At 42.0% G+C, this 16,838-nt stretch overlaps 1 protein-coding gene across 3 annotated transcripts in view; it reads right to left on the bottom strand.

Moving 5' to 3' along the window:
• The window catches only part of CD101 (CD101 molecule), a 38,511-nt gene extending 32,631 nt beyond the window's left edge, over positions 1 to 5,880 (bottom strand). For all 3 annotated transcript variants that reach the window (XM_017869816.1, XM_017869818.1, XM_017869817.1), the window contains exon 1: positions 5,770 to 5,880. In XM_017869816.1, coding sequence (XP_017725305.1) covers positions 5,770 to 5,812 — 43 coding nt within the window. In that variant the 5' untranslated portion in view covers positions 5,813 to 5,880. The remainder of the gene's footprint in view (positions 1 to 5,769) is intronic.
• Positions 5,881 to 16,838: the final 10,958 nt, after the last annotated feature.

Here is a 16,838-nt window from a genome sequence, read left to right as displayed (position 1 = left end):
TGTTATCTTTGGTGGCTAGGCAACACTTCTCCAACATTTCCCATCACTTTTCAGCAAGATGGGTACCACATTTGAAAATTTTTATTGTGAAAACACATACTTCTTTTTCTACTGCTTTATTTGCCAATTCAATAAATACTTATTCAACCACTTACAGTATTTCTCATGCTTGATGGACTAAGATATGAAGATGAATTTAGGCTAGATTCTGTTCTGGATTTTATAATCCAGTCAAGTGGATAGTAGTCATCTCTCTATGGAAAACATATAATAAAAGTGCTTCAAAAATTTTGAAGAAAGGAGGGACTACATTTTGAGGGGAGGGAAGTAGGTTTATGGAGATGGCATAAGAGATGGCATTAGAAATGGATTTTGGAGAATTGGGAAGATTATGACAAGGTAAACGGGGAGACAGGGCATTTTAGGTAAAAGAGATTTCATGGCAAGACTCTGTGAGTAGGAATCAAAAGACTTATTCAAAAATAAGGAGTAATCAACTGGATGGGGGGGTGCTGCATGAAGATTAATAGAGAGAGGTAAAACTGGATAGCAATTTTGGATCCAGAGCAGAAAGGACTTGACTATCACATTTAAAAGTCTGGACTTGATTCATTAGGCAATGGGGAATCCACTGAAACTGTTTGAAAGGTCTTAGGAAAATGAACCTGACAGTTTGTGTGTAGGATGACGGAAGTTAGAAATAGGTATCAGGTAATCATAGGAGCTCAGGACAGAGGTGACAAAAGCAATAGGGATAAAAATAAAGGTACTATAACCTAGCTACTGTGGAAACAAAATCTGTAGAGTTTTCAGTGTTTTGGATGCTTGGGAGTAGTAGGCGAGATGAGAGATAGGAAGAAATCAAAGATCATAAGTTTGATAAGGCTGACTGGGAGAATATTGATACTCTGAATAGAAATACAGATATCAGGAAGAGTTACTGTTGTGTGTATAATGGTGAGTGAAAATATAATGCATTTAATTTTAGAAATACTAAATTTGAAGACCGTGGAATAGACAGGAAGGATATTCAGCAAACATTTTGAAATAATATTTAAATATATATTTACATTTATATATAAATTATAAGTATTTTCAAAGGGCTAAGGTCTATTTAACCCTTTGAAAATATTTATAATCGAATCCTTTCAAAAACTGTGATATTCCCATATTTAGTTATGTAAAAACTCCTAGAATTTGAGCCAGACTTGAACATACTAATAGATCTGCAGATGCCAAATCCATGGCTGTCTCCATTGTTTCTTGTTGGCTCCTGTAAATGTCTGTTTGTAACTAGGGAGAGTTCTGAGCTGTAAGATGTAGATTAGGCCAGTTATATACAAGTGTTGGGAAGTGTTGGGGAACAGAAGGAAGAGGGCTAAGGAGAGATTACTAGGGAATCTCTTTAGGGGATGGGATGAGGAACAATACCTACAGAGGGAAGAGTTAGATGGAGGGCAACTAGGACACAGCGGCTTGGAAACCAAGGGAAGAAGAACATTCTAAGAGGAAATGGTTTGTCAGCACTGCCAAAGGCTGCCAAGAGCTTGGGGACTCTGAAGGTAGAGGACAGTCTTGTTAGCTCGATGAGGAGGATGTCCATGAAGATCTTTGTAAAAGCGATTTCAATAGAGTGGAAGCAGCAGTTTTCAGGGTAAGAAGTAACTGCAGGAAGTGTAACCTACTTCCAGGAGTTTCATGGAGAAGGAAAAACGAAGACCAGGATGGCAGCTAGAGACAGTAGCTAGGTGAGGAGCAGTAGGAAGGGGTGGGATGGAGAATGGGTGAAGCCAGCAAGGCGGATGAATGAAGTAATGTCTTAGTAGAGGGATGACTGGGAGGGTGCTGTGTTACAGTATCAATGTCTGTGTCTTCCTAAAACTCATATGCAGAAACCAAATTCCCAAGGTGATGGTATTAGGAGGTGAGGCATTTAGGAAGCGGTTAGGTCATGAGGGCTCTGTTCTCATGAATGGGATTAGTGCCCTTATAAAAGAGTCCAGGAAGCTCGCTAGCCCCTTCTGCAACGTGAGGACACAGTGAGAAGGCGCTGTGAGGAACAGACCCTCACTGACACCAAACTGCCAGTGCCTTGATCTTAGACTTCCCAGCCTCCAGAACTAAATTTCTGTTGTTTATAAGCCTCCCAGTTTATGGTACTTTTGCTACAACACCCCAAACAGTCTAAGACATACTACTTTCTCAGAAAACTGAAAGAAATAGTGTGGAGATTTCAAAGGTATTTTTCAGGTGGAAGGCATGACTGGCAGAGATCAACTCAAATGGCTATGCACTGGGGCATAAGCTTAAGGATCTTATTATAAATATATTCTCTCTGAGTTTTTTCAAGTACATATCATCCACCCTCCGAAAAACACCTGTGAGGACTGCCCTCTTGCTTTCTCTTTCAGTGGGCAGAGGGTTAGCTACTTTTGAATAATAGCTCATATTCTTGTAGGCTGATGAGTACAAAGCTTGGCACTGACATACTAACTTTGGAATCATGCTTTCAAAACACTAAAAATTCCTCGATGGGATTGACTTTCTTTAAAAATATCACTTGAATTGTCAAATTTACCATTGCAGTATTATTTGAATGAAAACAATTAGGTTGAACCTTATAAAACGACCCATACTTGACCATTTTTGATACCAAAAAAAGAGCGGTTTCAAATAATGCTGCCTTATACAAAACCTACCTCAGGAATAGCCAGCATAACAAGCAGCTTTTTTCTCTTGACACATTCAAAAACCCTATATGCTTGGAGGCTGACACAGCTTCCATCCGTACTAAGTGGAATCTGTTTTATTTTTCATGAATGCAATCTCAGGAAGACAGACAATAGCCCTTCCCCCAAACCCTGCCACGTTAATGGCCGTTATTTGTAGGGCAGCTAGTTAGGGTGGGGGAAATAGACAGGCAGACAAAGCTAACTGCTAACTCCGAGAACTCATTGACCCATGACATTAATCTCATATGGCACCATTTTCTATCAGGATTGTTCAGTCCTTATATTTATTGAAAAAAAAAATCAGGACAAAGTATACATTTGCTAACCAATGTAATTGATCAATTGATCATTATTTAAATAATTTCTTTCATTTCCCCTCTATATTTGTAATGACAAACAGCAGACTTCCAAAGCTTTTTCAAGTAACTTCCTGATTTATGTATTCTTCACATAGAAACTGTGCTTCTACACAAAATTAGTGCTTGGGATGAGTCAGAATTTAGAAGAAGTAAATCTATAACCCAGTTTAGGTAATTGTTTAAATGGGTTAAGGAAAAGCTTCCAGCTTCCCCTTTTGAGCCTTGATTACTACTTTCCTTCCCCAGGCCTTCTAGACTGCTTACCAAAAAAAGAGACAGAATTTGCAATTCTATGAATTATTGCACAATGTAAACCCAGTTTCCTCCTATATATGTAGCAAACATAAGAGTTCAAATACACAAAGCACATACACTTGAGAATCACACTCAGACAACTTAACCAAAAAACAGAAACACACCAGCCCCCAAAGGATCCCACCAGTGCACCTATCCATCAGCACCCGCCAAGTCAGTCTGGCAGGCATCCATCACCCAGCAAGTGGTCCTGGCAACTTCTCCTGCAGGCCCTAGGTCTGACTCTTACCTCACACTATCATAGGTACCTAGAGACAAGAGCACAATTAACTCAATCAATGTTTATGAAGCAACCTCTCTGTGCTGAATGCTGTATTCTTTTCTTTTAATTCTTCAACCATAGTCCTGGTCACACCAAATACAGCTTGGTTTACTTTCCCAATCATTCCAGCCATTCGGGTCCCTGCACTAGTTCCATCCAGTCTCTCTAAAGCAAGAGGTTTGTTTTGTTTTGTTTTGTTTTGTTTTTTTAAGATGGAATCTCACTCTGTCACCCAGCCTGGAGTGCAGTGGCTCAGTCTCGGCTCATTGCAACCTCCACCTCCCAGGTTCAAGCGATTCTCCCACTTCAGCCTCCCAAGTAGCTAGGGCCACAGGTGTGCGCCACCATGCCCAGCTATAAAGCAAGAGTTCTTAGGTGGGTCCACATGTAGGATTAAAGGGTCCATAAACCAGGGTGAAAAATAATCTTACATCTTTATTTTCATTTTTACTTCTAATGGAAATTTAGTATTTTCTTCGGTTACGAATGTAGATAACCACAGATATCTTCGTATCACATTATAACTACTTAAGATACATTGAAATGTTATTTATACTCATCATTACTTTGAAGTTTGGTGGTTAACAGACCTACCTGTAGATCTTATTATGTAATCCATAAATAAGAAGCAAATAAATTACTGCATTACAACATATTTAAAATATTTTGATACCTGTATTTCTTTTTTTTTTTTTTTTTTTTTTTTTTTTGAGACGGAGTCTTGCTCTGCCGCCCAGGCTGGAGTGCAGTGGCCAGCTCTCAGCTCACTGCAAGCTCCGCCTCCCGGGTTCACGCCATTCTCCTGTCTCAGCCTCCCCAGCAGCTGGGACTACAGGCGCCCGCCTCGTCGCCCGGCTAGTTTTTTGTATTTTTTAGTAGAGACGGGGTTTCACCGTATTAGGATCTCCTGACCTCGTGACCCGGCCCGTGCTCGGCCTCCCCAAAGTGCTGGGATTACAGGCTTGAGCCACCGCGCCCGGCCGATACCTGTATTTCAATGTGATTGATTTCCTCTATAATTCTATGCACTTTATTTTAAGCATTTTACACATTATTCCGAGATGGGATCTATTCTCTTTACCAGATGTTAATGAAAACTGTAGCATTAAAAAGTACCTGCTAACTGGTTTGAAACTATTCCACTACCTGCTCAACTCATCTGATTCTCCCTTCTACCTCCAAATTTCCTCTTCTTCCATCCTATTCTAACACACATAAATGCCCCTAGATCAGGCAAGCCCCTCTGCATGGCCCTCAGCAGAGCCAAGTGAATCTTCCTGCCCATTTCTCAGTCTCTCAGTAGTCAATTTCCACTTCCACTCACAGATGAAATCTAGAACCTTCTTTTAGCATAGTCTAAAACTACTAAGTACTTTCATAACCTTTCTTTCCACCCAGTCGTATCTGCAAGGCATATTTATTCCATCAAGCCTTAATATCAGACAAACCTTAAGGTCTCCTCTCAGTTTGGGACACAAAGCTTTTTTTTTTTTTCTTTGAGATGGGGTCTCACTCTGTTGCCCAGGCTGGAGTGCAGTGGCCTGATCTCAGCTCACTGCAACCTCCGCCCTCTGAGTTCAAGCGATTCTCTTGCCTCAGCCTCCTGAGTGGCTGGGATTACAGGCGCCTGCTACTGCGCCTGGCTAATTTTTGTACTTTTAGTAGAGACGGGGTTTCCTCATCTTGGACAGGCTGGTCTTGGAACTCCTGACCTCGTGATCCACCCAAAGTGCTGGGATTACAGGCGTAAGCCACTGCGCCCAGCCTGACACAAGGCTTTTTTATTGTCTCTTGGGATGATCAGCCCAGGAAGAGGAGTAAAGCCAGGGCCAAGCAAAACTGATAGATCTGGCAACACACACAAATGTAAAAAACAATGGAATCATGTGCATGGGACTCAACCAAGCATTGCACCTCCCTGGAACTCAAGGATGTCTAGTTAAGCCAAGAACTGTCATCAATAAGTCAAAAATCGTTGCTAACATCAGAAATATATGGCATAGTTGTTTCTGCAGAGACCAAATTGTCCTGTTCCATCACCTAGCACCCTGAGTTGACTACCTCCTGTGACAAGAGAAACATAAAGGATTATGAAACTTACTCAGAAAGAGAAAGAAAGGTGCCACATATGAGAAGCCTGCCATTGGGGCCAGCACAGTCCTTTACCGTCCCAGCAGTGTCACTAAGATTCAGAGGTTGAGTGACAAATGCTGTGCTCTCACTGCAAAGTAAAGAGGAAGCAATAGTGTGGTTTTCAGCCCACTGAAACAGAGCTGGCTTGCGAAAAGCAAAACTGGTTACATTATATAGCTCTTTACTAATCACTCAAATTTGGGAGTAAAAAAGTTATCTTCGTGGTTAAGTAAACAGATACAGATAAAACTAAGAAAAGACAGGCCTCAACCTGGCTCAGTATGTGCCATTTAGTAATGATGAGAGAATTCAGGTAAACTGAATAAATTAAAAAGCCATGAGAAATGTCTTCTTGGCCCTTCCTTCTCCTCCGCTCTTGGGAGAGGAAATGACTGAGGAATGGGAGAAGGCCCCTGGAAAACATGAACGTGGGGCGACACGACACGACGTGGTGCTGAAGGTGACAGGCTCTAGAGTCAGGCTGCCTGGGTTTGCATGCAGATTCTAGTTTTAGTAGCTGTGTAATCTTAGAAAACTTAATTGACCTTTCCTAACCCTCATTGCTAAAATGAGGGTACTAATAGTATGTACCCCATAAGATTACTGTGAATGCCAAATGAGCTTATGTATTTATTTATTTATTTATTTATTTATTTATTTATTTATTTTGAGACGGAGTCTCGCTCTGTCTCCGAGGCTGGAGTGCAGTGGCCGGATCTCAGCTCACTGCAAGCTCCACCTCCCGGGTTTACGCCATTCTCCTGCCTCGGCCTCCCGAGTAGCTGGGACTACAGGCGCCCGCCACCTCGCCCGGCTAGTTTTTTTGTATTATTTTAGTAGAGACGGGGTTTCACCGTGTTAGCCAGGATGGTCTCGATCTCCTGACCTCGTGATCCACCCGTCTCGGCCTCCCTAAGTGCTGGGATTACAGGCGTGAGCCACCGCGCCCGGCCAATAAGCTCATTTATTTAAAGCACTTAGAACAATATCTGGTACATAGTAAGTGCTCAATGAATATTAGCTACCATCATCACCATCACGAGACATTGAAGTTTATCTTCATCTGCCCTGTGAAGCTGCCTTTGCAAAAACTGTCACAGTGAGAAAGTTATGACAGTGACAGGATCTGACCTAACCAACTCCATCTTGCTTCTAACCTCCAAGCTGCCCTTGTTCATTCCTGGTTGTGGCCCAAACTGACTTTGGGAGGAATTTAGCTTACAGTTAAATTTTGAAATAAAGAGGATAATAGCCCTTTCTGGAAACAAACCCCCTTTTTGCCTGGGGAGCAGACTTCCTTAGTAAGACTAACAAATTAGCCACGAGATTAGAAATTATGGTTTAGGAGTCACGCAGCCAGAGGCCACACAATTCCAACCTCCTCAATTGTTCCTAGATAAACATCACTATTGCAAAACCTAAATTGGTGCTCAAGGTATTTTTCAGACCCTGCATTCTGATGCACCAGCTGGCACCATCCAGGTTGGTGATCTGGCTCCACCAGCTCTTTGATCCCACTCAGGGATGGAAGACTGCAAGAAGAACCCCCTTCGATCCCCTGTGATTTCCTCTCCTACCTGACCAATCAGCACTCCCCACTCCCTGGCCTGCCAAATTATCCTTAAAAACTCCAGTCTCTGAATTTTCAGGGAGACTGATTTGAGTAATAAAACTCTGGTTTCCCATTTAGCTGGTTCTGTGCGAATTAAACTCTTTCTCTACTGCAATTCTCCTGTCTTGATAAATCTGTTCTATCTGGACAGCAGGCAGGGAGAACCCATTGGGCAGTTACGCTAATGGGCTGTTACTCAGATGTGAACCCAGGTACCAAGGATGGCAGAGGAGTGTCTAAATCCAACAGTCGGTCCTGAACCTAGGCTAATTTAATACTACGCTAGTGCTAGAGTTCTCAGGAAGCTTCCACTTAAATCAAATAATCACAATGCAATGTGTCAACAATCAGTGGAACACCTATGGGGGTGGGGAAAATTGGTGGGCAGGAGGGAAGGTCAGGATGGACTGGGCTGGGCCAGGTGAGTCCGTGAGTCATCTAGAGAGGCAGGGGCCAAGGTACAGTTGGGAAGTAACCGTGTAGCATGAATAGTACACACAGGCTGTACTATCTTGTTGGAATAAAGTTGAGGCTGTTGTGAAAGAAGGATCTACACAGGTAGGATGGGCATATCTTAGTGGGCTTTGCGTGCCAAGCCTAAGAGCTTGGCTTTTATTAATACCTTGAAGAAGAGGGAAGCTATGAAGACTTTTAGTGGGAGTATAGCCTGGTTGGATTTTCCTTTTAAGTTGAATTCCGTATGTGTGCATTGCTAACAGGTTGAAAGGTGAAGAAGGGAGATAAGGCTAGAAGCAAGAAGGTCAGTTACAAGGTTTTTGTAGTTGTCTCTATGAGCAATAATAAGGGACTGAAGTAGGGCATTTAAAAGAAAGACAGAGGCAGGATAGATAAAATAATCAAATAATTACTGAGTACTCCCTGTGCAGTAAGCACTCTACCATGTGCTGGACATCCATACATAATTAAGCTACAGCCTTTGATCTCAAGGAGCTGCTGCTTGTGACATGTGGCATGGTGGAGGTGAGCAGGTAAGAAATTGACTGTCACATAGGGATATCAGGAAAGGAAGAGGGCATATCTAATCTGGAGAGAATGAATGGGAGGTCAGTAAAATCTTCAGGGGAAAGGTGGCATTTTAAAGTAAAATTTTTTTTCCTAGTGAGAATTATAGTAGAACGGGGTACATTCTACAAATTCAGGTCTGGAAGCATCTAACATTATCTATCTATCTATCTATCTATCTATCTATCTATCTATCTATCTATTTATCTATCTATCTATCTTCTATCTATCTATCCATCCATCCCTCCATTCACTCATCCATTCTTCTGGTTTTATTCATTAGCAATGATAAGTAACAATTAGCCCCCCAGTGATGGTCAACCTACAAATATTAAAGTCTTAAGTGAAAGGCCCTGTACTTCCTTTTTCAAGATACTATACAAGGCTTGGGAGATAAAAGAGATGTAAGAGGGTCCTGCCCTCCAGGAACTTGGGATCTAGTTTAACAAACAGCTGAGATTAAAACAAACAAACAAAAAAACAACAGCCATATATGGCAAACATGGGTCTGGTATCCAATCTATGGCTCAGGCAAGAAATAACCTGAACTAATAGGCTGAAAAGGCAGGGAACAGTCGCAGGAGGTCAATCAGAAAAGGCTGGTTTTAAAGTCATGTCCTTGGAGATCTGGTATGATGCAATAGGCAGGGAGGAGAAGGAAGGACATTTCAATGTGGACAAATACAACGTACAGAGGCAGAGGCAGAGGCAGGGATGTACCGGTTGTATTTAGGGAACGATTAAAGGGCAGTCTGCCTAGGATGGAGATTTCAAACAAACTCTCCAGGCTGCTAACTATAAAATCAGTGAGGTTCAAATTACAGGAATGTATTCACCATTTCAGTTGCAGAAGTTGGGGGTCACCCCCAGGCACCAACGCTTTCAGCAAATGTGTGTGAATGGAGTAGTTACTGCTGTGTAACAATCAGAAAACTCTGATGGCTTGCAACAGCAAACATTTATTTCTGTTAACAAGCCTATGGGTCAGCTAGGTGGCTCTGTTAATGGGGCTATGTCCTGCTGACAGGAGCTGGATGGTCTAGGATGGCCTTGGCTTGGATGACTCAATTCTCTTCCACATGTCTCTCACATCTCTCTGGCAGGCGGGACTGGCACATTTTCATGGTAATGTCAGGGGTCCAAAAGAACTAGTGGAAACACAACAGCATTTTTTAAAGCTTCTATTTACACCATGACCACTAACACCCATGGGCCAAAGCAAGCCACATGACCAACTCCAAAGGCAAGAGATGGGTTAATATATACTCTGCCTCTTTATGGAGGGGAACTGCAAAGTGATAGAGCAAAGGGAGAGATTAACACAAACAAACTGAGGCCATCAGTAAAATCAATCCACCATGTGCACTGAAAAGAGAATTATTTCAGAAATAAGCATTGACCACAGAGACAATCACTGCCAATAATAGAGAGTATCCTGTATCCATAGAATATATATAACCCAGTAAATGCTATGCAATTTCTCATTCCTGGCTGTTGCCAAAATATTTTTTCTCTTTCCATTTTAGTGGCTTCATTTCTGCCAGAATTTAACATTGACAGGGTGATGCTGCCTCTTTTCTGGGGGGAAAAAGAAGCTTTCTGTTGTCAAGAAAAAGAAGAAGAAGAAAAGAAAAAATAGAGCCAGCAAGAGAGACAGCTATTCTTTTACCTTGGGAATTGTTGCATTGCAATTGTATCATTTGAAAGGAATGTAAAAATGAAGTTCCTGATTCAGATGGAGGGAGAGAGTACTGGACAGGCTCTGTGCAAGGCACGTTACATATACAGTCTTATAGAATACCTCTTATCACTATGTGGTAGGTATTACTAATCCCATTCTACAAATGAGAAAACAGACTCAGAGTGTATCAGTATCATGGCTAGAAAAAGACAGGATTCTAAGGCTGCCTTCTCACTTTTGGTTCAGAGCTCTGTCTAACAAACCTTCTAGCTGGTTACTCACGATTTACAGGAGGCAGGGTGTACGATAGTGAATGGCTGGAGGAGGGGAAAGACCCTAAGGGGTCAGCAGGAGGCTGGTCATTATTTCACCCCTTTCCCCACTTGAGCTCTTTGAATTCAGGTCAAATTGATTACCGTTCCACAGGGCTTGGACTTGCCCACGTGAGGGAGGCCCTGCAGTTGAGCCTCCCCTCTGCATGTGTATAACACCAAGTAGTCACACTACAAGAAGGGACCACAGTGATCTCAGTCAACTCCCTCATATAACAAAGGAAGAAACTGAGGCCTTGCATAGGCCCAGCTGTGACTTGGCCCCAGTGATGGAGGATGAAGCCCAGGTCCCAACTCCCCAGCCTTCTTGCTCTTCCTTCCCACTGGCCCGGCTTCACCAGGAGCTGATGAGTTAACCAATGCTGAAGGTTTTCAAGGTGGATGACAACTCTTCCTACCTGTGAGGAAAGCATGAACTAGGTTTCTATGAAGGAGGCAAAGAAGCATGGGGTGCAAAATAGGGCGAGTTTAGCTTCCTGGCAAAAGAGGAGAAAGAGAAACAGATGGGATCCTAGGCCATCTCCTGTTTTCTAAGTGAACACTTCCTTGGGAAGGGCTATTCCTTAAATTTCCTATGGAGGGTCAGTTGACAACAAGCTATGATTAAAAAAAGTTTAGGGGAGGGGATCAGAATAGGCCTTGGAGAGAGGCAGAAAGGAGGAGAGGAGACAGGAAGTTCCCTTTACCTAGACCCCAGATCCCTCCTACCCCCTTGGGGCCAGACACCCATCCATTGCTTACTCAGCCCACAAAGAAGCTCAAGTGTCTCCTATCCTACTAAATAGTCAATTTTTACTCTAGTTCCAAATCACCTCCTTTTCCCTCCCCTCTTCAAACTTCTGACCGTTTCCTGGTGTTCTGTGTTCTATTTGATTTCCTAATTCTCACGGCCACTTTAGCCCACTGAAATCTGGGCATGGATCCACACAGCCTTCCTGGGTCACAACAGTGAACACTGCTCACTTGCCCTGGTCTTTCTGTGGCATCAGGTGTGGCTGGCCATTGGCAAACTTGCTTGCAATTCTTTCCTTCCTCCTCTGACACCACTCTCTCCAGGATTTTCCCTTACCGCTTTGGAAGTTCTTTCTCAGTCTGCTTCTCACTGGTTTCTCTTCTCCAGGCCACTTGACAGTATAATCTTCTCCAAGGTTCTGTCTTCAGCCCTTCTTTCCTCACCCTGCTGCATCTCGTTCCCCATCTCTATATTGACAATCTCAAATAGATTTCCAACCCCAAGTTCTCCTGTAAGCTCCAGACCGTCTAGCTGATGTTGAGTATCTCCACTTGAAGGTTCCTCAGGAAACTCAAACTTGAGTCTAAAGCTGAAATCACTGTTTTCTCTGTTTTCACTGGTATTGTCCATCATGGTTGAATGCACCAGTATCAACCCAGACCCATGGCTGGCCTCCATGCATCACATTCAGTTATGAAATCCTATCAGTTCTCCTTAAAATCTTTTATGAATTAATTCTACCTATTGCCATAACAATTGAGAGCCTTGAGCTTTCATCTGGACTAAGGCAGCACCTCTGGTCTTCCAGCTTTGTCTCTCACTGCTACTTTGCTGAAAGAGTGATCTAAAATACAAACACAGCCATTCACTTTCCAAATTTTTCTTTCAGTGGCTCCAAAAGATTTCTAGAGGATCAGGTCCAAACTTCTTGACATGATCTCTGTGAGCTGAACCTGGGGAACACTCTCACCACCCTGTCCTTTAACTTTCAACCTTCAGGAATACAGAATCACTTATATTCTCCGAATGTACCTTACGGTTGTTTCTTTCTTTAACTTTGCAAATGCTATCCCCTTTGCTTAGCATCTTGTCCCATTCCTACCTGGTAAATGCCTATTCATTTAAAAATTTTAAAATTTGGGTTTGCATCTCCTAAGTGAAAACTTTCTTAACATTTTGGATAGAAATCCAAAGAAAGGTTTGTGCTATGTCAGTGAATTTCTATAAGTTTACTTATTATATAGTAATAAAATGAATTATTTATACACCTCCCTATCTTTTAAGACCACGAATTTCATAAAGGAAGGGGCTAGTTCTTACTCATCTTTCTATCTGTGCAACAAATACTTAACAAATGCCTGGCATATTCAGGCAGTGAGGCTGGTGTAATGATTAAGAACATGCATAGACTGTGGAGTCGGAAAGATTTGGGTTCAAATCTTGAGCAAATCACTTGACTTCTTTATGTCTCAGTTTCCTCATTTATAAAAATGGGAACAATAACAGTAGAAACTTTCTTATCTGACACAATTTGGGCTGTTAGTTGATCAATCAAGAGAACATGTCAGGTAAACATGGGAATCATAAAAAGACTTCCATGGATCTTAGACATTTTATTTCCACCTCAACATATACATGCACATTCATTCACCAATCTCTTGACACAGGCCCAAGCTTTTCTGTTGAATATGGGTCTGCTGCCTGGAGTCTCTTGCCACTTTCTTGCAAAAACCAAACCTATAATGTCTTCTCTACAAATTTCAGGTTCGAGTTCTTTAAAATGGAGTAAGAACTTCAGCATCTGTGAAGCCAATGGAGTACAGAATCCTCCCATGTTTCTGTTATCCTTCCCACCCTGCTTAATCTTTTACAGTTATTTTGCTCATACCAAAATTGATAGCATTTTTTTAAAAAAAAGCAATTTGCTTTTATTGAGTTTTTTTCAGAGAATTCATGGTTTTATTGATACTTCTTACTTTTTAAAATTGTGGTAAAAGGCATAACATTAAACTTACCATCTTAACCTTTTAAATGTATAGTTTAGTGAAGTATATTCACATTGTTGGGCAATAGATGTCCCTAACTTTTTCATCTTGCAACACTATCCCCACTATACACTAATTTCCCTTCCCCCCAGCTCTTGGCAGCCTTACCTTTCTAGCTTCTGTGATACTTTATATGAGTGGAATCATACATATTTGTCCTTGTGACTGGTTTATTTCACTTATGTCCTCAAGGTTCATCCACATTGTAATGTATGACAGAATTTCCTTGTTAAAGGCTGCATGATATTCCATTGTAAGTACATACCACATTTTCTTTATTCATCTGTTGCCATCAACAAGAGCTTGGTTACCTCTACCTCTTGGCTACTGAGAACACTGTTGTGATGAATATGGGTTTGCAGATACCTCTTTGAGATACTGCTTTGAATTCTTTTGGATATATACCCAGAAACGCAACTGCTGGATCATTTGGTAATTCTATTTAGTTTTGTGAGGAACCTCCATGCTGTTCTCCTTTGCAGTGGCACCATCTTACATCTCCACCAATAGAGCACAAGAGTTCTAATTTCTCCACATTCTCAGTAACACGTTATTTCCTATTCTTTTGACAGTGGTTACCCTAATGCATGTCAATTGATATCTCATTGTAGTTTTGATCTGCGCTTCTCCTATGACTAGCGATGCTGATCATCTTTTCACGTCTGCTTTCCATTTGTATATCTTCTTTGGAGAGTTATTTATTCAAGTTCTTTGCCCATTTTGCTTTAAATTTTTACATGTTTGTGGGGAACAGGTGGTGTTTGGTTACATGACTAGTTTTCTAGCGATGATTTCTGAGGTTTTGGTGCACTCATCACCTGAGCAGTGTACACTGTACCCAATGTGTAGTCTTTTATCCCTCATCCCCCTCCTACCCTTTCCTCTGAGTCCCCAAAGTCCATTGTATCATTCTTATGCCTTTGTGTCCTCGTAGCTTAGCTCCCACTTATGAGTGAGAACATATGATGTTTGGTTTTCCATTCCTGAGTCACTTCACTCCGAATAATGGTCTCCAATTCCATCCAGGTTGCTGCAAATGCCATTATTTCATTTCTTTTTATGCTTTGCCCATTTTAAAATCAAGTTACTTTTTATTGTACAACAAAGTTACTTACATATTTCTGGATATTAGCCCCTTATCAGATATATGATTTTTAAATATTTTCTTCCATTTTGTAGGTTGTCTTTTCACTCTGTTCATTTTTTTCCTTTGACAAGCAGAAATTATGTTTGTGTAGTCCCATTTGTCTATTTTTTTTTTTTTTATTTTTGTTGCTTGAGCTTTTGGTGTCACACCGAAGATATTATTGCCAAATTCAAAGTATTATAGCTTTCCTCCTATGTTTTCTTCTAGGATTTTATAGTTTTAAGTCTTATATTTAGGTCTTTAATTCATTTTGAGTTGATTTCTGGAGATGGTGTAAGGTAAGGGTCCAGCTTCATTCTTTTGTATGTGGACATCCAGTTTTACCAACAGCACTTTTGAACAGCCCTTTGGTATTCATATTTCACTGGTTTACATACTATTCAACAAGCTTATTATAATCATAGTAACCAGTACTGTTGGCACAAGTAGGTTGGAGAATGCACAGAACAGGGTGGACTCAGGTAAACATCACTTCTCTGGGTGGAGCTGAGCCACCCAGGTGTCTACAAGACTCAGTAGTCTACAAGCCCTAAGCAATGAGTGTATGCATTAATCACCTCTTTTTATTTTGTGTTTATTGATGTTTTAACATCTGGGGTCTTGCTAATCCTGGAGAGACTGCCCCTTCCAGGGCTAGCCAATTCTTAGAGCTAGTTAAGGACTCTCCTGAGAGAAGCCTTTCATATGCAAACCAACCAATCCAGAGCCTACACTCCACAACCTCCTCCACTGAGTTTTTGCACTAAGGACCACTACTCCCTTTCCCTAATCACCCAGGACTGGGTACCAGACAACTAGCGACAACCCCTGTGTCCTAGAGCTTGCTGGAATTATTCAACCTAGCCGATCCTAAGCCTGCCTACTCTGCCTCACCTATTCCTTCCTGCAAAAACCCACAATAAAGCTCCATGCCCATGTTTCCCCTGTGCCTTGACCCTGGTGCTTCCCTGTGTGGCCTCCCATGGTGTGGTACGTCCCTCCTCTTGGGCTCTATGAATATAACAAACTCTCTTTTCCATGGTAATTGTCTCCTGATCTGTTGGCCCTGCCATACCTAAATAATACTAAAACTTTTATTTTAAAAGTGTGTCATGCACACTGGTCTATGGGTTAGAGGAAATGAGTGGTATTATTTGAATGATCTAGCTTTGTGAAGAACAGGCCAGAGTGCTTCTGCTGTAAACCCCTTTGGGTCACTTAAGATTGCAATCACATCTACGAGGTACTTGTGTTAGTGCATGGCACATTGTAAGAGTCCAATTCACAATTTGGTACTAAAGTCACAGCAGTGAATGGTTCCTATCCTCCCACCATTTTCAGACTATCAGACCATCTGTCAAGGGACCTTCATTTTGCCTAGAGAGGGAGAAGATGACCCCTGGGTCCTGAAAGAGAAGTCCAAGTTAGGAGGAAAGAAGGCTGGACAGAAAGAAGTTTCTAGGCAAGCAGACACTATGTGCCAAGGCCTACAGACAAGTCAGCAGCAGCTGTGCTTAGCACAATGCCTGGGCACATGATAAGTATGTAAGTAAGTTTCTGTTTTGTTTTTAATTTAGTTTAATGTTATTAATTTAAATTTGAAATTTAAATTAAATTTTAGGCAGGAATGGGTTCAGAAATAGGTAGAGGATTGCTAACGACCAGCTCTGACTGTGTCACCATTGTGACATGAGTGGAACCCTCCCAGTTCGCTAAGAAGCATGCAATGATGGCTCATTTCCTAGAGCAGAGCATTAACTGTGCATTTACAAAGTGCAAGTACCTTCTACAGGCCTGGAAGAGTGCCAGTCATTGGGTAATGTTAGTGACTGGGACACGAACCCAGTCCTTGAGTAACTCCACAACATGAAGTTGGTCCCTGAACAGGACACAAAAGACAGAGAGAACACAAATGAGGCCAACAGGAGAGTGAATGGCGGAGGCCAGCCAAGGGCACGCAGCTGTTCCACGGGCCCGCAGGGAGTTGGGTTCTCGGTATTCACTCCTGCCCAGGCCTGCTGCCGCCAGCGGCCTAGGGAAGAGGATTGTTTTTCTATTACAGGGCTTGCTACCTTCTGGACTGATTTGGCCCCAGACTGCATCATGAGTCAGAAAAACCACTCTGTTCCAGTCACGACACGGTCACAGAACTTTGGTGTTTCCTCAACTGCAAAGAGGAACAATATCTAACTTCTCTCTTTCCTGAGAGGACTCCTGTAAGGTCATGGGAATTCCCTGAAAGAGCAGAAGGCCTTCCGTAAACAACAGGATCCTAGCCCTCACCTTTCCACCTGGTGGGAACTTCAACACTGATCCCATCAAATCCGTTTCTTCTCTTATCATCAGTGAAAATCTGCAGTGCTTTTACAGGATTCAAAGAGATCAGAAGGTGCTAAAGTTCCTGCTGGAATCCAGTCACAATCCCTCATGCTGAAGATATGAAAGGATAACAGAGGCCAACATCAAGCTCCTCACACAACTTCAA

The sequence above is a fragment of the Rhinopithecus bieti genome, unplaced genomic scaffold (genome assembly GCF_001698545.2).
Source record: "Rhinopithecus bieti isolate Rb0 unplaced genomic scaffold, ASM169854v2 scaffold_3040, whole genome shotgun sequence".
NCBI classification, from domain to species: domain Eukaryota; kingdom Metazoa; phylum Chordata; class Mammalia; order Primates; family Cercopithecidae; genus Rhinopithecus; species Rhinopithecus bieti.
Note: the sequence above shows the minus strand (reverse complement) of the source record. Positions and strands in the feature narration are given on the sequence as shown.